General features: G+C 41.2%; 1 protein-coding gene across 3 annotated transcripts in view; it reads left to right on the top strand.

The window, feature by feature from the left end:
- The window catches only part of SPPL3 (signal peptide peptidase like 3), a 170,358-nt gene extending 152,451 nt beyond the window's left edge, over positions 1-17,907 (top strand). For 2 of the 3 annotated variants that reach the window (XM_021072705.1, XM_001928829.7), the window contains 8 exons: positions 2,813-2,932; positions 4,474-4,552; positions 5,547-5,659; positions 13,167-13,273; positions 13,753-13,916; positions 14,658-14,857; positions 15,943-16,052; positions 16,776-17,907. In XM_021072705.1, the coding sequence (XP_020928364.1) occupies positions 2,813-2,932; positions 4,474-4,552; positions 5,547-5,659; positions 13,167-13,273; positions 13,753-13,916; positions 14,658-14,857; positions 15,943-16,052; positions 16,776-16,847 (965 nt within the window). In that variant the 3' untranslated portion in view covers positions 16,848-17,907. The remainder of the gene's footprint in view (positions 1-2,812; positions 2,933-4,473; positions 4,553-5,546; positions 5,660-13,166; positions 13,274-13,752; positions 13,917-14,657; positions 14,858-15,942; positions 16,053-16,775) is intronic. The other variant, XM_021072704.1, reaches the window with a different exon arrangement.

Raw genomic sequence — 22,729 nt, 5'->3', positions numbered from 1 at the left:
AATAATGGTCCAGACCTTTAGACATTTTAGCCAGACTCCAGTGACTTAAAACAAAGCAAAGCAAAACAGATCACAACTGGGAGGACTTACTCAAATGCATTTACATGATTTTTTTTTTTTTTGCATGATCTTTAAAGGTAAAATTAGCATAAGAAATTGGCATGGTGAGGGAATTAAAAATTATGTAATGAGACATTATTTTTTGTATTCAGTAAACAAGACTGCAGACTTAAATACATGTCTGGCCATGAAATAGATGTGGAGGAATACCCCTGTGTAGTATTGATTATCGTTATGAAAGTTACTGATTTTGCACCTCCATGGGCAAAGCATGCCTTGAACTAAATATTTACTGGACGCTTACACAGTAGGCAACATAAGGGACTTAAAAAAAAAAAAAAAAAAGAGTCATTTCCAGAACCTACGGAGTTTACAGTGTACATGAGGAGTTTAAGATGTATATCTCTGTTAGAGAAGAGAATTCCAATTGTGCATTTCTATCAGTCTTCATAGTTCATATAAATTATAGGGAAGCCTAGTAAAGGACTTTAAAATATCAGATAAGGGGTGGGGGTAATATTTTGTTGGTTTTTTTTTTTTTTTTAACCTGCTTAATACTAATTAGGTGAGGGGCTGATGTGCCAGAGGGGAAAATCCTTATAAACAGGTTTCCTGGGGCAAATTTGGGGATAAGACAGGAATTAGAACAAAGTTAGGGAAAATCAGAGAGGACATAGAAGGAACTCCCACCTCTCCACTTTCTAACACTTTTTATTGTAAAACATAGCACACATATACAGAAAAGTACCAAAAAAAAAAAAAAAAAAGTACAGTTCAGTGAATCATCCATCGCAGGGCTGATACCACCAGGTCAGGAAAAAAGAACCCTGCCACAGCCAGAAGTCTTTTTTGTGCACCCTCCCAGTCGCTGCTATTTGTCTTTCCCTCCAATGGAACTACTAACCTGGTTTTTATGATACTTTTTCTTTGCTTTACTTTATGGTTTCTACCCAAGCATGCATCCTAAAATGTTAATATTTGTTTTGCCTGTTTCTGAACTTTACAAACATTGAATTAGGTAGTATGTATTTTAATCTTATCTCTAAAGTCCTGTCTTCCTTTTCTTAGAACTCCCCCCACTTTTTCCACGTTGTTGATCATTCAGCATTTCAGTCTCAGCACCAGCACAATCTCTGTTCTCTGGCTATTGTTATTTTCTTTGATTTTTGATAAATGCAACCCATTTTCCATGGCACCTCTACAATCTGGAATGGTATCACGCTCCATAATCAAGTACTGGTCTTCTCTGTGATGGCCATTTCTCTCATTACATTTTTCCTGATTATGTGGAAATGGACTGCATTCTGTCCTGATCTGTGCAACGCCAGATTCTTAACCCAGTGAGCAAGACCAGGGATCAAATCCACATCCTCACAGAGACAGTGTCATGTCCTTAAACTGCTGAGCCACAACAGGAACTCCTGGAGAGCAGTTTTTAAATGTTGATTGATGGTTGCAACCCTTTGTCTAGCTTTGTTCATCCAGGTTGCATAGTATTTTAGTCATAGTCTTACCTTAATCAAGAGGCTTTTACTTCTAATAGTTCTTTGTAATAAGTTGTATGAAAATTTCTTCTTTGGTTCCTTTCATGAACTTTATATTTCAGCAGGATTAATTTGGAAGTAGGTAGCATATAATACAACATTGGTGATTTCTTTTCATGCAGGCGTTATATTTTGCCATGGATTCCTTCTATACCATATAAAAATCTAGTAATGTTTCTCAACCCTGAGTGCGAAATAAAATTTTATAGGGAGTTTTTACTGGGCCTGCTAGCCCCCAGAGATTTCCGTTTAGTTAATCTGGGGTTGAGCCTAGGCATTGTCATTTTAAAAAAAAAGTCTCCATGAGATTCTTAGTTTTGAAACCACTGTGCTAAATCCTGTTCTATTACAAGAGATTGTTTCCCCCATTTCTTTCTTTCTTTCTTTTTTTTTTCTTTTTTCCATTTCTTGGGCCGCTCCCGTGGCATATGGAGGGAGGTTCCCAGGCTAGGGGTCAAATCAGAGCTGTAGCCGCTGGCCTACACCAGAGCCACAGCAACACGGGATCCGAGCCGTGTCTGCAGCCTATACCACAGCTCACAGCAGCGCCGGATCCTTAACCTACTGAGCAAGGCCAGGGATCGAACCCGCAACCTCATGGTTCCTAGTCAGATTCGTTAACCACTGAGCCACGACGGGAACTCCCCTCTACTATTTATTTCTTAAAATAGTCCCACAAAATATTTTTATGATGTACTGTTTCTAGATATATCTTGTTCTCCACTGTCCCCCTTCCTCACAAAGTCAGTCCTCAGCTATTAGCAGCAATGGGGAAGAATGAGCGTGAATACATTAAATCCACACATGATGAGAAATTACTTTAGTCAGGGGGTTTAAACCACTTGTTTTACCAAACCTATGTACACAAGACCACAGATGTACTCAGATTGATTAATATGAACTACCTTATATTGTTCTTGTTTGTTTGTTTGTTTGTTTTGACACCATCATCCAGCTGGATAGCACCAGGAGGTGGTAATTCAATTCAACAAGTATTTCTTGAGCACCTACTATAATGAAGGCATTATGAGGACAGCAAGGAGCTCATAGTCTCTCTGGGAAGGAAAAAATCAGAGGGCCTAGATAATCTATTTTTTTTAATACTAATCCCTAGAACTGTCTGCATTTGAATGAGTTAATGTATCTAAAGTACATGGGCAATGGTCCCTGTTATGTAAGTCATTAATATGTCCCTTGTTCTCTTTCAGGTATCCAAACTATTGACTCTACCCAGGCCCTGTTCCTTCCAATTGGAGCATCTGTCTCTCTCCTAGTAATGTTCTTCTTCTTTGACTCAGTTCAAGTAGTTTTTACAATATGTACAGCAGGTAAATGAGTTCCTCTGTTTATTCTTAACATGAAGCTAAAAGGAAATTTTGTTAACCTTTTTTAAAATCATCATTCAGAAATTAAAATTTAGGAATTCCCTTTGTGACTCAGTGGGTTACAATCCTGACTAGTATCCAGGAGAATGTGGGTTCAATCCCTGGCCTCGCTCAGTGGATTAAGGATTTGGCTTTGCTGTGGTCAGATCCTATAGCTTCAGCTGTGGTTGTAGGTCGACAGCTAAAGCTCCAATTCGACCCCTAGCCTTGGAATTTCCATATAGCAGGTACAGCCCTAAAAAGCAAAAAAAAAAATTGCAGATTTTCCTTCCTCAGTCTGGCTTTCTCTTCCTCGACCCTTCCTGAACTACTTTATACCTCTATCATCAGATCAGACCTGCCAACCTAATATGAATGAAAGGCCAGGGGTTGAAAACTCATGAGCTTTGCGACAGCAGAGCAAGATTGCTTTGGCTGTGGCTCCTTGTCTGGTAGATTACCAGAGGTCCAGTTTGGCAGAGTGGTCATTGGCAACCCATGTTTCTGCAGATAGAAACATTGATAGCTGATCAAAGTAATTCAGCTGTTAGCTATGTGATGAGTTTTCAAGCTGAGCCATGATGGACATGTATAAAACATCAAAATGCTACTTTATTTGTTAGGAGATCATACCTTGTCTGCTGTTTTTCTTTTCTTGTTGAGATAGAGGAGAATGAGAAAACCTACCAATACTATCTCTACCTCACATCTTTTTTTTTTTTTTTTTTTTTTTTTTGGTCTTTTGTCTTTTTTTGTTGTTGTTTTGTTGTTGTTGTTGTTGTTGCTATTTCTTGGGCCGCTCCCGCGGCATATGGAGGTTCCCAGGCTAGGGGTTGAATCGGAGCTGTAGCCACCAGCCTACGCCAGAGCCACAGCAACGTGGGATCCGAGCCGCGTCTGCAACATACACCACAGCTCACGGCAACGCTGGATCATTAACCCACTGAGCAAGGGCAGGGACCGAACCCGCAACCTCATAGTTCCTAGTCGGATTCGTTAACCACTGCGCCACGACGGGAACTCCTACCTCACATCTTTTTTATTTTTATTTTTTATTTATTTATTTTTTGTCTTTTTCTAGGGCTGCACCCACAGCATATGGAGGTTCCTGGGCTAGGGGTCTAATTGGAGCTGTAGCTGCCGGCCTATACCACAGCCACAGCAACGCAAGATCCAGGCCGCATCTGCAAACCTACACCACAGCTCACGGCAACGCTGGATCCTTAACCCACTGAGCAAGGCCAGGGATCAAACCTGCAACCTCATTGTTCCTAGTTGGATTCGTTAACCACTGAGCCACGACGGGAACTCCCTCAAATCTTTTTTAAAGTGGCAGTCGGTGTGGTGCTAAAGGAAGATACTTTTCTTCTCTAATTAATATAATTTATGCATTTGTTGATAAAGTGTCTGGGCAATGATTATTTCCGTACGTCATCCCATTTTTCTTATGATTAAGTAAAATAATAAACAACAAAAAAATTTAACCATATGTTTTCTTCCTCCAGTTCTTGCAACAATAGCTTTTGCTTTTCTTCTTCTCCCGATGTGCCAGTATTTAACAAGACCCTGTTCACCTCAGAACAAGTAAGGACTTGGGATTTCCCTCTAAATTGTAAACTTATATGTCTCTCATGCTCAACAGCAATTGACTGAAGCACACAAAACACTGGAAAGTGAGATGTTTGGTCTTTAAAAACTGGAAGATAGTACTTTTTTTTTTGCACCTTTTTATTCCAGAGGAAATATAAACAAATCTTAGGAAATCTGAGTCATTGTAGTATGCTTCCTTGCTTAGATTATTGAAGAGTGAGCAGGATTTTTTTGAAGCATCATTTTCATTCCTTTACTAGTTAGTTAATGGAATATGAAAATAGTACTTGGAGTTCCCTTGTGGCATAGCGTGTTAAGGACCTGGCATTGTCACTGTTGTGGCTTGGGTTGCCACCATGGTGTGGGTTTGATCCCTGGCGCAGGAGTTTCCACATGCTGTGGGTGCAACCAAAAAAAATAAAATAAAATAGTGTTTGACTCAGATATTCTTTGGTTTTCATCTTGATTACATAGAGTATATACTGGCCACTTAAGTTTAATCTCATTGTTCATTCCTTATCTTAAAGCCATTGCTCCATGGAAACAAAATGCTATGCTGATGGAGATGCTGTATGCACTAAACAGTCGCTTGGGGTGGCTGATCTTCCCAGGAATTAGTAATAACCAAATAGATGTGCCATCTTAATTGTATAACTATTGACTTTCTTCATTTTGTTTTCCTCATAAAAATTAGAATTTCCCCTATATTTAGATTATCCAGAGATGGATATTATCACTTTAAATTTTCAATAGGATAAAAAGTACATTATCAAATGCATGCACAAGTATAATTCTTATGAACTTCCTGTGGTTTATTCCAAAGAGATTTGGGTATTTTGGATTTCTGGGTCTAGGTATTACTTACTGTTCTAATCTGGCCAATTGCAGATTCTGATCATAAAGGAGAGTTTGGTTATTGAATGTTATTGAATGTTAGAGTTTGGTTATTTGTTGTCCATTAGTCCAGTAAGTGTTGTGTGTTTTCCAGGATTTCCTTTGGTTGCTGTGGGCGTTTCACTGCTGCTGAGCTACTATCGTTCTCTTTGTCTGTCATGCTCGTCCTCATATGGGTTCTCACTGGCCATTGGCTTCTCATGGATGGTAAGTTAACTAGTATGAGGCAAGGTTAAATTTTAATACAATTTATAGTTAAATTGTCCTCTTTTTGTCTATCTTCTGTGTTTTAGTAATACTATCTCTGATTACCATGACTATTAGATGTCCAAAGCTGGTGTTGTGTATCGAGTTTATTATTTTTACCCACATTCTTAAGTTTTTATGGGTTTTTTTGTTTGTTTGTTTGCGTTTTAGGGCTGCACCTGCCGCATATGGAGGTTCCCAGGCTAGGGGTTGAATTGGAGCTTTAGCTGCTGGCCTATGCCACAGCCACAGCCACAGCCACAGCCTTGCTAGATCTGAGTTGCATCTGCAGCCCATGTCTTCGTGGATACTAGTTGCTTCATTACTGCTGCAGGACGAGAACTGTAGTCTGATTCTTAACCCACTTCTCCACAGCTGGAACTCATTAAGATAATTTTTAATAACATCTTTTTGAGATGTAATTTACATAACATACGGTTTACCTATTTAAAGCATATAATTCAGTACTTTTTAGTGTATTCACAGAGTTGTGCAGCCATCACTACAGTCAATTTTAGAGCATTTTCATCACCCACTCTGCAAAACCCATTCCTTTTAGTCACTTCCCCACTCCTCACCTAGCCCTGGGCATCCACTAATCTACTTTCTGTGTCTGTGAATTTGCCTCTTATGGACATTACACATAAACAGAATCATACATGACCTTTTGTGTCTACCTTCTTTCACTTAGCATGATGTTTTCGATGTTTATCCATATTGTAACTTGTATCACTACTTCACTCCTTTTTATGCCCAAATACTATTTAATTGTGTAGATATATCAATTTTGTTTATCCCTTCATCAGTTGCTTCCAGTTTTTTTGGCTATTAGGAATAACAGGGCTATGAAAACTGGAATACAGATTTTTGTGTAAACTATACTTTCTTAATGTAACTGGGATTTCACTATAATACATAAATATGTGGAATATATTATAATAATGTATGTCATATATAATGTGTTAGACTTCCTTTGTGTGATGATATAAATACATGTCTATATCATTATATAAAAGTATATCATAACCTTTTTAGTAGTTTAAGAATATTATAAATAATCCTGAATTTTTAATTCTTTTTTTGTTATCTTTTTGCCTTTTTTAGGGCCGCTTCCCACGGCACATGGAGGTTCCCAGGCTACAGGTCTAACCAGAGCTGTAGCCACCGGCTTACACCACAGCCACAGCAACGCCAGACCCGAGCCGAGTGCGAGCTACACCACAGCTCATGGCAACGCCAGATCCTTAACCCACTGAGCGAGGCCAGGAATGGAACCTGCAACCTCAATAATAGCTACATTTATTGAGTGCTTTTTATACGTTAGGCACTCTGCTGGGTGTTTTATATGGATTTTCTCATTTAATCCTGAAAACAACTCTTTGAACTAGGTACTACTTTTAAAAATTTATTATTAAAGTATAGTTGATTTACAGTGTTGTGCCAGTTTCTGCTGTACAGCAGTGACCCAGTCATACATATATATACATTCTTTCTTTAGTGTTATTTTTCCATCATTGTCTGTCCTCAGAAGATTGGATGTAGTTCCCTCTGCTATAGAAGTAGGACCTCATTGCTTATCTATTCTAAATATAATAGTTTGCATCTACTAACCCCAAACTCCTAGTCCATCCCACTCCCTCTTCCCACCCCCTTGGCAACCACTGTGTGTGTGACTCTATTTCTGTATTGAAGGTAGGTTCATTTGTGCAGTATTTTAGATTCTTTACAGAAGAGGAAGTAGGTTCAGAGACATGACTTCCCAAAGTCACAGAACTCCTGTGTATATTTCATACTTACTATCAAAACATCATTTCCCAAAGTCTCCTTTTATTCTTCTATTCTCTCCCATAAGACATTTTTAGACTTTTCTTTAAGACCCTGTAACCATCTCCACCTCCTTTCTCTCACATTCAGAGATTGTTTTCCTAATATCAAGAAGTTTTAACTGCTTTGCCCCACAGAGCCTGTTCACCTTTTGCTTTCTTCCAGTGTTTCAGAAGGGAAGGGTGTTAAAACACTGTAACACTATCTATAAAGATTTTTTTAAGGAAGGAATTTGAAAAGTGGAGATTATGGGTATGGATCACATTAATCCTATTCCCTGTTCCAAGCAGCCACAAGCTAATCAAGACCTTGGAATAGAGCTCTTTGGAAGCAGTGCCAGGTCCAGCTCTGAGGGGCTCCTCTTCTTTGCAGACACTGAGGACAGCTACAGTGTAACTGCCACTCAGTATCATCTCACTATAGAGCCACCCAGAATGATGCTTTTTGTCTGTGCCTCAAGTGCAAGAGGGGTTAAGTTATGCACCCAATTTTAAGTACTGTGACATTAGAATATATATACTCTCATTATAACTAAGTTATAGTATTTGATGCACAGTTTGGGTTTTTTTTTTTTTTAGCAGTGTTTTTATATTTACAATTTAAAAAACACTTGTATTAAAAATGTGAATTAACTTAAAACCAAAGATGAGAATTCTGCTCATGGTCAAATTGGATAGAATTTGATGAAAAGGATTTTACACTGTATTTTTTTTCTGTGATCCAGAATGAGCAATATAGTCTTTAATAAGGAAGAAATTTCAAACCTCAAGGAAAACTAAAAACTTATCCTTATGTTCCAAGGTTTTGTTTTTTGTTTTTTTCTCATAAGTTATTTTGATCAGTACAAGGATGTGAAATTTATGTGTCAGGTTAATAAGTTGAAAGCTCTAAGAATTCCCGCTGTGGTGCAGTGGGTTAAGAACCTGACTGCAGCAGCTTGCATCACTTACGGAGGCATGGGTTTGATCGCCAGCACAGTGCAGCAGGTTAAAGGATCCAGCAAATGCGGCTCAGATTCAGTCCTGGCCCAGGAACTTCCATATGCTGTAGATGGGTCCATAAAAATAAAAATTAGAAAAAAACATTTTTAAAAAAGCTCTAAGGTATTGAAACTATAGAGTGGATTGCAAGTCCTGTGAAATTACATTTTTTGCTTAAGAAGACAAAATTATAGTGATGGAATACAGAAAACTGGTTGCCAGTGGTTATGTGGGGAGCAGAGTGTGACTATAAAGAAATAGCACAGGAGTTTTGTTGAGGTGGAACACTGTTCAGCGCTAAGTGTGGTCGCTCTGCAAGTCCATGCACATGTTAAAATTCATAGAAAACCTGTTTTTACAGTTTGATATCTTTTTTAAATGTTAAACTTATATTTATAATTTATAAGTATATAATTTATGTATATTTGTTGTCCTAGTTCAGTGATTTTTTTTCTTTTTTTTCTTTCTTTTTTTTTTTTTTTTTTTTTTTGGAGTGCTTATTGTAAACCAAGTATTGAAACTCAGAAGTAGTTCCATGAAGTTGCAGATCAGTTACCCTTAAGACTTACATATTGGATCTTTAATGACTCAGAACAGGAAGGCAGAGTCAAAATCACTAGTGCCCAGCATATGGAAGTTCCCAGGCTAGGCATCAAGTCAGATCTGGAGCTGCCAGCCTATTGCCACAGCCACAGCAATGCAGGATCCGAGCCATGTCTGTGACCTACACCACAGCTCACAGCAATGCTGGATCCTTAATCCACTGAGCGAGGCCAGGGACCAAACCCATATCCTCATGGATACTAGTCGGTTTCTAGTAATGGGAACTTCACTGCTGGTTCTGAACAAAAACTGGAAATGCTGGTTAGTTGAATAAAATTTAAACTAGATTATTTCAGTCCATAAAAATTGACTCTTAAGAGATCCTGTTTTGTGATGATATCCTTGAATTTTAAAAGAGCTCACTCCCATAAATCTCCATAGATGGTATATGAAATGAGATGAGAAAGTTGTGGTTCTACTGTTTTAACAGAGGAATAGAAAAGTCATAATCACCTAACCAGGTGTGATTCGTCTTGATCCTGGCACCCAAAGTCCATCTGGTGACAGTGATGCTTAAACTAGCATCTAGCCCCCTGGGTGGTCTGAGGGTGGTCACTCGTAACTTGCGGTGGATCTACTTTCATGGAACTTTTACTCATGTGTCCCCAACACATATGACCCTATTTACTGTTCTGCTAAGGGTTTTAAGTTTACTAAGCTGCTGATCCAAGTTTTAAAAGATCATATACCTCTCAAAACAGTAAGCAGTATGATCTTTATATTCTCTCCCCTCCCCGAGCATTACATAGAACAGGAAAATACCAAAGTAGTGTGTTACTAAGAAAGAAAAAGTTGGCATGAGGCACAATGACATTCTTTTCAAGATAAACTGATTTACACAGCCATCTGAAACTCATATTTGAGAGCAAGTCAGCAAAATTTTCCTCACTGTACTGCTGCAGGCAGGGGTGGGGATGGGCTTATTAGACTCACTAAAGGAAGAGTGCGAGAAGCAGCTCTCTACAGCCGTGCGAAGGAGCCATCTCACTACAGGATTCTTTTCTTCTGGACTGTTAAAGAGTCAGTAAAAATTGGCCATCTAGAAAAACAAAAAAACAACCCCCCAGCCCCCACCTCACTATTTTCACAGTGACCAAGATCAGGAAGAGATTGCTATTATGGAATTTAAGTGTTCGGGGAGGTTCCCCAAAACCTTATTGGCCCTAACTTGTAAACTTTTATATTATTTTCTATCATGTTTGCTACTTGCCAGTATCTGCTTGTCCAAGGATCTCTTCTTTCTACCCATTTGTACTGGTTAAACTGCCTTTATGACTAAGTTTGGAGTTTTCCCTGGGAAAAAAAAAGTCTTTGTGCTTTTTAGTTTTTAGTTGTTTGTTCTCAAATAAGTGTTTTAGGTGTGTATTACTGGTTTTCTGCTATTACAGAAAAGATAGCTTTTTAGCCATGCACCTTTAACATTCTGAAATATATTCTTCTCTGAAGTGGAGATTGTCTTGACAGACTTCTCTGCAGAATCAAATCATTTTGTAGGTAGTGGTAACATGGTTGTAGAATTTTTTTAAGTGAGTATTTTTTTAATTGAACTCAGTTCTCTGAAGTTAGAGTGAAAACAATGATAAATGTGGTGGTTTTAGAGGGCAAGGCATGAAGAATATTTTCGGAGTTATACCAAGAAGCATTAATATTAAGAAGAGACTTTACAGCAGAAGTTGGCACAATACTGCAAATCAACTATACTTTAATAAAAAAAATCTTTTTTAATAAATAAATATAGTTGGGCCTTCCTGGAAATTAAGAACTCAAGGTGGTGAGAAAAGAGGACTTCAGAGTTTTCTTGAACTAAATCTATAGCTTTTTTTATCTACTCAGTTTCATCTGACAAACCTTTTACATTTAGGAAGACTTGAAAGAATAAGTGGTGTGGTATGTTTGCAAAGGCTGATGAATCTTGTATAACATATCTTATATTCAAGGATTGAACTGGACTCACAGTCTGCTTCACCTGAGCAGTTCAGGGCCTAGAAGATTCTTGAAAGATGGCTTGCTATATAGTACTTGCTAGTAGCCTATGATTAGAAAATGTTCAATCTGGAGTTCCCATTGTGGCTCAGTGGTTAACGAATCCGACTAGGAACCATGAGGTTGCGGGTTCGATCCCTGGCCTCGATCAGTGGGTTAAGGATCTGGCGTTGCCCCAAGCTGTGGTGTAGGTCGAAGACTTGGCTCAGATCCCATGTTGCTGTGGCTCTGGCTGGCGTAGGTCGGCGGCTATAGCTCTGATTAGAACCGTAGCCTGGGAACTTCCATATGCCACAGATGCAGCCATAGAAAAGACAAAAAGACCAAAAAAAAAAAGTTCAATTCCATAAATCTAATCATTGGCTTTTTTCTTGCTGTAAATGCTAGGCTCTGGCCTTTAGTCCTCCTCATGCTTAGCTACCCGGAGCTCCTGCATCTTGGAAGTGAGCACTGTTTCAGACCTTCCAGGTTACCTAGTCCTTTTAGAGAACATTTTTGCTTGGTTTGGTGTCACTGTCTTTGTCCGTGGCCCTACTGGTTGTGGAAGACAAGGTGATACAGAGATTATATCAGTAGTACACTGAAAATAATTAGAGTTAAGTGGCTGAGAGTAATAATTTATTTCTCTAACACTTTTGATTAATTTACATTTAACCAAAGTTTTATTTGCTAGTAAAGCTTATTAGGGGAACATCTTGGGACTTTCTCAAGCAACATGGAGTGAGGGAAAGTTATCACCTCTTCCTTTTGGCTTGGAACAGCCCAAAGGAGGAGGTAAGATTTTTAAGGATTATGTGAATGAAGAGAGTGAGGAAAAAGAGAAAGGCAAGCTGGATGAAGAGTTGAGAGTGTGTTTCGGGGCTGTAACGCAGCTAGTGGCGCTGTACCGTTTGGGCGGGAGTGGTTGTCATTCACCATGCTTGTATTAAGAACCTTTTCTGACATAGTCAGATGGGATGCCTGCTGCTTCTTCAGACAGGGAACTTGGAGTACCACGGGGAAACTTGAGCAGTAGCTCAGCTTAGAGAGAAGGAGTAGGAGCAAGGAGGAGGCGGTGAGGCCGAACCCACGTGGCACAGCGCCTTTCAGTGAGTGATGCCCAGGCTATGTGACTTTACAGTCAGACTTGATCCATCACAGAGTAGAAAACCTAGTGACTTACTGCAAGGAATGATGTGGACTGACTTTTGACAAGGCAGTGAAGAGTAAGTGGAAAGGAGAGAAAGTGGGAAGTCTGGGGAACCATAACCAGGGTGTGCAGCGACAGTAAAGAGGAGCACCCCACAGTGGTTGTAGACTGGCTGTATGTGATAAAGGTTGTGAGAGGTTGAAAAGGAACTCAGGAGTTCTGTTGTGGTGCAGTGGGTTAAAAGTGTGATGCATCGGCTTCGGTCGCTACGGGGGCACAGGTTCAGTACACAGCCTGGCACAGTGGGTTAAAGGAGCCAGTGTTGCTGCATCTGTGACATAGCTTGCAGCTGTGGCTTGGATTCAACCCCTGGCCTAGGAATTTCCATATGCTGTGGGTGCAGCCATTTAAAGAAAAAAGAAAAGGAACTCAGAGTTTGTTTGGAAGATTAGGGATAGAATGACATTGTGCAGAGTCATGGAAAATCCTGTCACTTAGCAGTACTGTAACTGTGTTTAGTTTAGACCCAGGTGTGGTAGGATGAGCATAAAATGAGTAACTGGAACAGTGTCCTTAAGTAAATGAAAAGGTGTGATCTAGGGTGTGAGTTGGCTGTAAAGGAGCAAGGGTGATGCATCCGAAGTAAGGGGGAGTCAGGTAACAAGAGCTGGGAGGTCAGGAACTGGGCTTGGCTCACAGGTTTTTCATTCAGAATAGTCTCCTACTCATAGACGGTTGAGCAACAGCTATAGCGAGAAAAGGCATTTTCCCAAATTCTGGTAGGTCAGAGTGAGCTTAAGCGTGGGCACTTTGCACTAGTACCAGGTAAATGTCTTAGATTGGGGCTTAGGGCTGCCCCAGGGACTTACAGACTCTATTCGGTTTATGGGTTGAGTACCTTGTGGAGAAGCGCTGAGCTGTGCTCCACTGACTGCTGTCCCCTCCCCAGCCTTGGCCATGGGTCTCTGTGTCGCCATGATCGCCTTCGTCCGTCTGCCCAGCCTCAAGGTCTCCTGCCTGCTGCTCTCAGGGCTTCTAATCTACGATGTCTTTTGGGTGAGTATCTGTTTCCCCAAAGCTGCTGTTCTCCTTTGTGTTTAATTGGAGCATTCACTCCTGAAAATTGTTAACTCTAAGTATCCAGAGTCTCACTGGCCAGAGTATCTCCTATCTGAGGCCACTTCTCCAGTCCTGCACTGTACCTATTAAAAGGTAAGCAGGCAGCTCTCTGTGCCTTTGTTGAGACTTGTGACAATAGATAGAGTGTGTGTGACTCTTGGGGTGGAAGAGGGAGCAGGCAGACAAGGTGCTCTGCCCTGGGAGCACTGCCAGCTCTGCTATAAGGGACTCCTCTGAGTGTGGAGAGAAGAAATCTGCAAGTACACACAGGAGCAAAGATTTTCTTTCTCCTCAAAACATGCCCTCAAAAAAGCTTGACGCTGTGCTGAGACTTTGCCTTAAGAACAAAGAGGGTTGGTACTGAGATCCTGGTGTTTTCCAGTTCCATCCCTCATAGGTGACTCTCCCCTTGGCAGGTGTTCTTCTCCGCCTACATCTTCAATAGCAACGTCATGGTGAAGGTGGCCACACAACCGGCTGACAATCCCCTTGACGTTCTGTCCCGGAAGCTCCACTTGGGGCCCAATGTTGGGCGCGATGTTCCTCGCCTATCTCTGCCTGGAAAACTGGTCTTCCCCAGGTAGGACTGGCAGGTTGGGTGAGCCTCCTCATGTGATGGTGGGGACACTGCATTCTTCTGCCCCTCCGTACCTCATTGGTCTGTCCTTGTCATCAGCATTCTGATGCTGAACTGGGAGGGGTTGTGAGTCATCTCCATTTTACAGATGAGGAAGGGAATACTGACCTGACTTGAAAAGAGTGACCATTAAGTGATATGGGTGCTATTATTAACCACTGTTATCAAACAACCATATGTTACTGCTCTCACCGTAGTTTAAAGTTGGCTGGAGGGAATTAATGGCAGAATCCAGATCATTCTTACAGCTAAGACATTTGTGAAAATATGTCCTAATGCTAAAATTATGCAGTTCCTGGAACTGTAATCTTGGAAAAATCAATGTGCTGTTTCAGTCTCCTATATCTGATGGTAGTCAAGTGCTTATTTGAAGTTTTAGTGGTGAATGTGTGATACAGTGAGTTGCCTGACATTTCTAGAGGTAGCAGTGCCTAAGCAGATCACCTGGGCAGTCGCTTGAGAAATGCTCTCCCCAAGCCCTGAGGGGTTGGGGCTCAAGGCCTCCATTCCAATACTCCCGTGGCTTTTAATCTCTGACTTCTTAAAAACTAGTGTTGTGTTCAGTAGAGATTTCTATCCACTGTTCAGGTAAGTCGTTTGACTTCTTAGAAAGCGAGCAGACTTTGCACAGGAGAGATGGGGTTATAAAGGGCAGCACCCCTGACATGTGACACTGCATTCCAGCTCCACTGGCAGTCACTTCTCCATGTTGGGCATTGGAGACATCGTGATGCCTGGACTCCTGTTGTGTTTTGTCCTTCGTTACGACAACTACAAAAAGCAAGCCAATGGTGACTCCTGCAGTGCCTCTGGGCCCGCCAACATCTCTGGACGCATGCAGAAGGTTTCCTACTTTCACTGCACCCTCATTGGCTACTTTGTAGGTAAGAAAACCAGAGAGGCTGCATGTGATCACCTCTCTGGCTATCCTCCAACCTCTAGAATTAAAACACATCTTCCAGCTGCAGATGCTAGATGGAAGGACAGCAGTAACTCTGGTTGCTATTGTAAACAACCACAGAGAAGGGGAAAGAAAAAAAAAAAAAAAAAAAACTGGCCCATGAGAGGAAAGATGCTCTCTGTATCGGCCAGGAGCCCAGTTCCCTATCCAATATGTCTGAAGAATGTTGTAAGAAAAGTATAATCAGACCTCAGAGTTGAGAACACCTACCACACACTGATTGTGGATCAGCCTGCATGCTTAATTAAATCTTCAGCTTGAGTTTAATGAATGTCATGTTTATTTCCTAATTTATTAGACAGTATTTCCCTTCATCTGCTCTGACATTTCTGTCACCTCTGATCTTGGGCTCTCCCTAGACTAGTTTTTCTCTCTCCAGCTCTGGTTCAGGCAGACAGGAAGAGATGGCTGTAATTGGATTGTAGAAACAGTAGTAACCTTTTTGCACCTGCAGCATCTACGGCAGTGAGTGGGAAGGAGCATCTCTCACCTCCTGCCTAAGGAACACTCCGTAGCCAGGGCTCATTACCAGTACACTCGGAAAACTCTGAGCACAGCAGGACACCTGGTGTTGTCCTCACTAGACAGATGTGAAAGCCAAGGCTCAGGGTTGTGAAAGGCCTTGGTCAAGGTTACATAGCTGTTGTAAGCAGCAGAGTTGGAACTTGAACTCCAGTCTTTTGCCTCCAATGCTGTCATCATATACCACAGAGACAGGGGGAGAGCAGGCACACTTGGGGCTGAAATGAGACCTGGAACCAGGGACTTGAGCAAGAAATGGGCCTTGACCACTCACAGGTCCTTGGAATTTTAGGTGTTTAAAGCCTGTGCTGCTCTTTGTCTCTTTACCTGCTTGAGTGGGGTGTTTTACTCCCTACCATTGGGTAGAATGTGTCACTTAGAGCTATATGATCTCAAGACTGCCAAGAAGCAGCCAGGTAACAGAGGCTCTTCTCTCTTGGGGCTGGCTCCTTGGAGTCATTCACGAATATTCCTGTCTCTCCACAGGTCTGCTCACTGCTACTGTGGCATCTCGAATTCACCGAGCAGCCCAGCCCGCCCTTCTCTATTTGGTGCCATTTACCTTATTGCCACTCCTCACAATGGCCTATTTAAAGGTGAGAGAAGCAGTTATAAACCAGTGAAAACAATAACTTGGCATTGACCCTGGACTTACCATATGTATTCTCCTTGCTGGAGGTGGTTCTGCTTAACACCCTAAGCTCTTGATCTTGAGAGTGGCGTGTTTTTGCTTTTATATTTGTTTACATATTTTTGCTGACTTGATACTAGCAACCTCTTCTGGATTCTTATAGCTGCTGGCCAAAAATACTAATGAGTAGATCCCTGACCACCTGGTCATGAGTTAATTAACTGAAATCCCTAAAGCCCAGCTGCAGAGACTCCTCTTTCCCTTAAAAGCAGCACCCTATTGCCACCTAACAGCTCTTTTAATACTGCGCATTAAAGTTTGAAAATAATTAAGAAATATGTTATAAATCTAAGGACATTATCTGATTTACAAGATTTATGTTTATATCATCCACACATTACAGATGAGGAAACAGACACAGAGGTTAACTTCCCTAGGTCATTTGACTTGTGAATGACAGAACTGCCACCAAAACAGAGTTAGTAAAAGCCCTTCTCTTCTGAAGGGGCCTAAGAGCTCGTCTGGTAAATTCTTCAAAGAAAGATGGGCTACCTTTCAGTGAGTAAAATTTGAATGACCTTTGATTCTCACAGAGGCAATTGATCTGAGATTAGGAGTCAGCAAGGACTTGTAGTTAATTGTGCCTCATGTTTAAATCTGTCACTTAGTCCTGTTCCTTCTTTCCCAGGGTGACCTACGGCGGATGTGGTCTGAGCCTTTCCACTCCAAGTCCAGCAGCTCCCGATTCCTAGAAGTATGATGGATCACAGAGAGTGACCAGATGGCTTCTAAGTCCTTTTCTGTCAACTCGTGGTTTTGTTTCCTCTTAGAGCTGGCCTGGTACTTGGAGATGTACCTGTCTAAGGACTGCTGTGTGACCGGATTTTGCATTTGCAGGAGCGAGGTGCTGGAGCCCTGTGTGGTTCTTTCTCTTCCCGCCGTTGGAGTGGTGGAGCCCCTCCTGAAAGGACAGGCCCTCCCTAGCGCTCCTTCCTCCCCCATTTTTATGGATCTGCACCAGACTGTTACCTCTGGGGGATGGAGATGTGACTGTTGAAACTGACACCGGCAAGGAGTCGTTCTGTACCTTTGAACACTAAAAGGATGAGAAACATTAGCAAACTGGTTTCTTCAGTGAACCCTCAAGAACTTTGGGACCAGTTTCCTATGGGGGACTCAGTTTCAGAGAACTGAGACAGAAGCTCTTCTGTCGTTATATTCTTTCCTTTTTTTGGATTTATTAAATATTTTCTGTGGTGTGAAGTGACTTATTAAATCCACAGACATTGAGTGACTTCTTACAACATACACACAAGAATCTGTTGTAATAAGCTCATGTCCACCCGGATATGTTGGCAGTGAACAGGGGCACGGTTTTTATACATACATACCTACACACACATGCACATAGATATATATGAACAAACGAAAATTAAAACCTGCTAAGATCATGCTGTGTAGCAGACAGGGGCTTGCTGTAATTTTTAGCATGTAGAGCAGTTCACTCTGGCTTCCTTGTATATGGGTCAGCTGCTGTCTTTCCCTCCACAACCGAACGTGCAGTTAAAGACCAGTATAGTATTTGTACTGATATATTCATGGACTTTAGGGGGGGCTGTCATTTGGTTTTGATCAGTGTAGCAAATTAGGGATGAAAAGTTAAAACTTTTTGGCCCTTTTTTTTGTTTTTACAGGCTTCTCCCTTGCAGGGCTTTGGTAGTTTCTTCTTGAACCAATGCATGTATTATAGCAGCAGGTGTCTTTGTGCTTTCTGATCATAGTAATGTACTACTTGTAAATACATTTTTCTATTTTCTATTTTTTTGTATTTTTTTTTTTTTTTTGGTGTTTTGTTTCATTGGTGTGCTGTATTTTCCATGCCCTCACTCCTTTAAGAAAAAAAAGGAAAACAACACAATCCTGTCCTTGCTGTTGTGATTATAGTCTTGGTTTACCTGTGGCGACAACTGGATATTGGGGACAAATGTTCTCTATATTCCAGGAATTGTGGGAAGAGCAAGCACTATGACCCTTAGAATCCAGCTGTGTGCTGTGACCTTTGCTGGAGAGCCAGCTTCCCGGCAGTAACTGTAGTGTCGTGTCTGCTTGCCTTTGTCGAAGCAGCCGCAGCCTGCTGAGAAGTGGCCTGGGATTGGCCTGCACACCTGAGAGCAGGATGGAGAAGGGCCCAGTGTCCTGGTTTCTCCCTTCAGCAGGCGACCTGTGTATATACTAGTGCATTGTGGGTCCTGGGGCTAGAGCTGTCAGGGGAGCTTGAGGCTGTCAGAATGGTGCACTGCTATCCCACCCCCATGTCTTCAGATCCTGATGAGGGCTGTTTGGTTTTTGTTGTTATTTTTTAATGAATGGCTCCTTTCTAGCCTTTGTTACCTCACCTTCACTTTTGGTTTTTGGTACCAAGCAAAGCACCCATCATCTCCTACCTGCTCTGCCTGTTCAGGAGACTGGCGAGAGGCCCCTGTGGCCAGACAGGTCTCCTGCAGCTCTGGTTCACCCTACAAACGTCTGAGAACAAGGCTTCTTCTGTGAGGCTTCTGCTGTCCTCGGAACTCAAAACAGCTTCTGGGTTTTTGTGAAGACCCAAAGTGAGCCTCCTGCTTAGCAGCCGTAGTTGTTTCTTAGGATGCTAATGGCTCAACGGGGGAGGGCAGGAGGTGAGGGGAATCTTCCAGAACGACTCTGATTAAGGGCAAGTGCCAATAATGGTTAGAAGTAATATCCTGGCAGTTTGTCATTTTAATTTTTCTAGCTATTCATAAATACTCAAAAATGTTTTTCTAACTTTTCATTACAAAACTAAATTCCAGACAGAAGAAAATGTAAATTTTGTCATCTTCACTTCTTTGCAGTTTTAGAGGGGGAAAATACCCACACAGGATTCCTGAATGTAATTTGGATTCCAATTCTAGTCTTCAAAGCCCTTAAAACTTAGGCAGAGGAACTGCAGATACTCCTGTCTTAAATTAAGCACAGCAGACACGCTAGAATTGGCTGCTTCCAAAAGTGCAGTGCTCTTCTAATGGGGAAAGGTGGCCGGGGGCAGGGGGTTGGTTAAAGCCTGGCTTTCTCCTTCCAGCCTCCCTCCTTTACTTGATATAGTTATGTCCTCATCTCATTTCTCCTGGTTTCTCAGATACTTGAAGTTTGAGGGTATTCTAGGAAGTCCTTGCATTAGGCAAGGCACGTTGACAGACTTCTAGCGTGGACCCCCGTCCTCCCTCCCTCCCTGGTCTGGGATCATCTTCCCCCAGAGTCTGCATGTTGGAACTCTCACAGTTAACTTTCTTCTTTTTAATTTTAGCTAATAGAGATGTGTCAGCCAAGTTTATGCAAAGCCTAGCACGTTCCATTACTGTTATTACCGTTTATGCCTTTTCTGAATAAGATGGCTACACCGCTCCCTGAGTTAGAACAACTCAAACTGGAACTGGAGGGATGTGAGCGGGGGTGGGGGGGGGGGCGGGAGAGGCTACCCTCTGAATTGCCAGCACAGGCCTTGGTTAAGGAGGTAAGTTATGTTACCCACAAGAAAAACAAAAAGACTAGTTACTCTGTATGGGTGGAGGGAAGGGAGTTCTGTTTTGCCAATAAAGTGTTAAAAATAGAATCTACCGTGTCTGCATAGCAGTTCTCACTGCTGACCAGATCCAGTGTTGTATGTAGATATGTGTGTTTTATAAAGCCTTACATTTACGTCAGCACCTCAGAATGTAGCAGTTTTGTACATAAATGAATGTCAACTGTGCAGTTCTCTTCCACAGAAGCAGGTCAGACAGCACAGGCTCAGAAGGAATCCGGCCTGTTCTCCTTCTGGTCTTCCAGTGCACACTGGCCTGGGCAGTCTCCTTTGGTCACTCAATCCCATTTCTTTTGCAATTTTCAACAATAACATCACTTCAAAAACAAGGACTCCTAACACAGGTGTTGGCCTTTCTACAGCAATTTGTATTGGAGAACTGCAAATCTAATAAAAGACTCAGGCCTTCCCCTCTTCTGGGAGGGATAAGCTAGGTAAGAGTTTTTTTTGTTTTTTTAATTCCATTGGCGTATAGTTGATTTACAATGTTGTGTTAGTTTTAGGTGTACAGCAAAGTGAATCAGTTATACATATATACGTGTTTTTTTTTCCCCATATAGATTATTACAGACTTTTTTTTCTTTTTTTTTAGGACCACACTCATGGCATATGTGAGTTCTCAGGCTAGAGGTCGAATCAGAGCTGCAGCCATGCCAGATCCTTAACCCACTGAATAAGGCCAGGGATTGAACCCACATCCTCGTGGATATTAGTTGGGTTACCACTGAGCCAAGACGTGAATTCTGGTTATTATAGAATATTGAGTCCAGTTCCCTCTGCTATATATTAGGTCGTTATCTATTTTATGTATAGTAATATGTATATGTAATTCCAAACCTCTAATTTATCCATTTCCCCACACACACATATTTCCCCTTTGGTAATTTCAAAATCTGTGAGTCTGTTTCTATTTTGTATCATTTAAAAAATTACACATAAAGGTGGTATTAATGTCTTTCTCTTTCTGATTTACTTCCCTTAGTATGATGATCTCTAGGTCCACCCATGTTGCTGCAAATGGCATTATTTCGTTCTTTTTTATGGCTGAGTGATACTCCATTGTATACGTGTTCCACATCTTTATTCATTCCTCTGTCAATGGACATTTGTGGTTTTCTAGTTTTGTCTTTTGGTTTTTGGCTGTGCCTGTGGTATATGGAAGTTCCAAGGCCAGGGATCAAAACCGCATCACCACAGACAAAGCCTGATCCTTAACCCACTGTGCCACAGTGAGAACTCCTTGATGGACATTAAGGTTGCTTCCATGTCTTGGCTATTGTAAAAAGTGCTGCAGCAAACATTAGGGTGTGTGTATCTTTCAACTTCTGGTTTTCTTCATATATATGCCAGGAGTGGGACTGCTGGATCATATGGCAGTTCTTTATTTAGTTTTTTAAGGAAGCTCCATACTGTTTTCCATAATGGTTGTGCCAATTTACATTTCTACCAGCAGTGTAGGAGGGTTCTGTTTTCGCCACACCCTCTCCAGCAGTTATTGTTTGTAGACATTTTGATGATAGCCATTCTGACTGGTGTGAGGTGACAACCCATTGTAGTTTTTTTTTTATCCTCCCTGCAGCTCATAGAGTTCCCACGCCAGGGATCACATCTGAGCTGGAGTTGTGACTGAAGCTACAGCTGCAGCAATGCCGGATTCTTAGCCCACCATGGTGGGCCAGTGAGCCTGCATCCCATCCTGGTGCTCCCAAGACATGGCTGATCCTGTTACACCACAGCAGGAACTCCTCCCATTGTAGTTTCGATTTGTATTTCTCCAATAATTAGTGATGTTGAGCATCTTTTCATGTGGTTTTTGGCCATCTATCTTTGGAGAAATGTCTGTTTAGATCTTCTGCCCATTTTTTGATTGGGTTTTTTTTTTTAGATATAGAGACGCATGAGATGTTTGTATGTTTTGGAGATTATTCCTGTTGGTTACTTCTTTGGCAAATATTTTCTCCCATTCTGTGGATTGTCTTTTCATTTTGTTTATGGTTTCTTTTGCTATGCAAAAGCTTGTAAGTTAAAGTTCCATTTGTTGTTTTTTTTTAATTTTCATAACTCTAGGAGGTAGGCCAGAAAGACATTGCTGTAGTTTATGATAGTGTTCTGCCTGTGTTTTCCTCTAAAGTTTAGTATCCAACCTATGTTTAGGTCTTTAATCCAATTTGAGTCTTTGTGTTTGGTGTTAGAGAATGTTCTAATTTCATTCTTTTACATGAATGTGCTAGTTTTCTCAGCACCGCTTATTGAAGAGACTGTCTTTTCTCCATTTGTATATTATTGCCTCCTTTGTCATAGATTAAATGACCATAGGTGCATGGGTTTATCTCTGGGCTTTCTATCCTGTCCCATTGGTCTACATTTTTGTTTTTGTGCCAGTACCATTCTGTTTTGATGACGGTAGCTTTGTAGTATAGTCTGAAGTCAGGGAATCTGATTCCTCCAACTCCATTTTTCTTTCTTAAGATTGCTATGGTTACTTGGATACTTTGTGTTTCTATACAAAGTTCTAAATTTTTGTTCTAGTTCTGTGAAAAATGCCATTGGTAATTTGATAGGGATTGTGTTAAATCTATAGATCGCCTTGGGTAGTATGGTCATTTTGACAATGTTGATTCTTCCAATCCAAGAACATCATATATATCTTTCTGTTTGTGTCATCTTTGATTTCTTTCATCAGTGTCTTACAATTTTCAGCCTTGCCATAGCAGTTTGTTACTAAAGTGCTGCAAATCCCAGTAATAGAACTTGGGCCCTCTCCCATTCTGGGAGGGATAAGCCAAGTAAGAGCTGCTTTTCTTTTTACAATCCAGAAATTATTTCTGTTCCTGTGCAATGTGTAGACTGCGTTTTACTTGTAAGACTAAATGCTTAACTTCTTCAGGTTCAAATCCGGCTTCTCATGTATGGAGCCTCTCCCAGAACAGTACTTTTCCCACTCCTCCTTTTGACTGTGTCAAGCCATAATTTGTTTCCTTCTCAATCTTTCTCTTAGAATTCAAAGCCCTTTCCCATCCATTTTGAGGTAATTCAGTCATGTT

Source organism: Sus scrofa, chromosome 14 (genome assembly GCF_000003025.6).
Source record: "Sus scrofa isolate TJ Tabasco breed Duroc chromosome 14, Sscrofa11.1, whole genome shotgun sequence".
In the NCBI taxonomy this organism is placed as follows: domain Eukaryota; kingdom Metazoa; phylum Chordata; class Mammalia; order Artiodactyla; family Suidae; genus Sus; species Sus scrofa.
The sequence above is the reverse complement of the archived record's forward strand: the minus strand, read 5'-3'. Positions and strand labels throughout refer to the sequence as shown.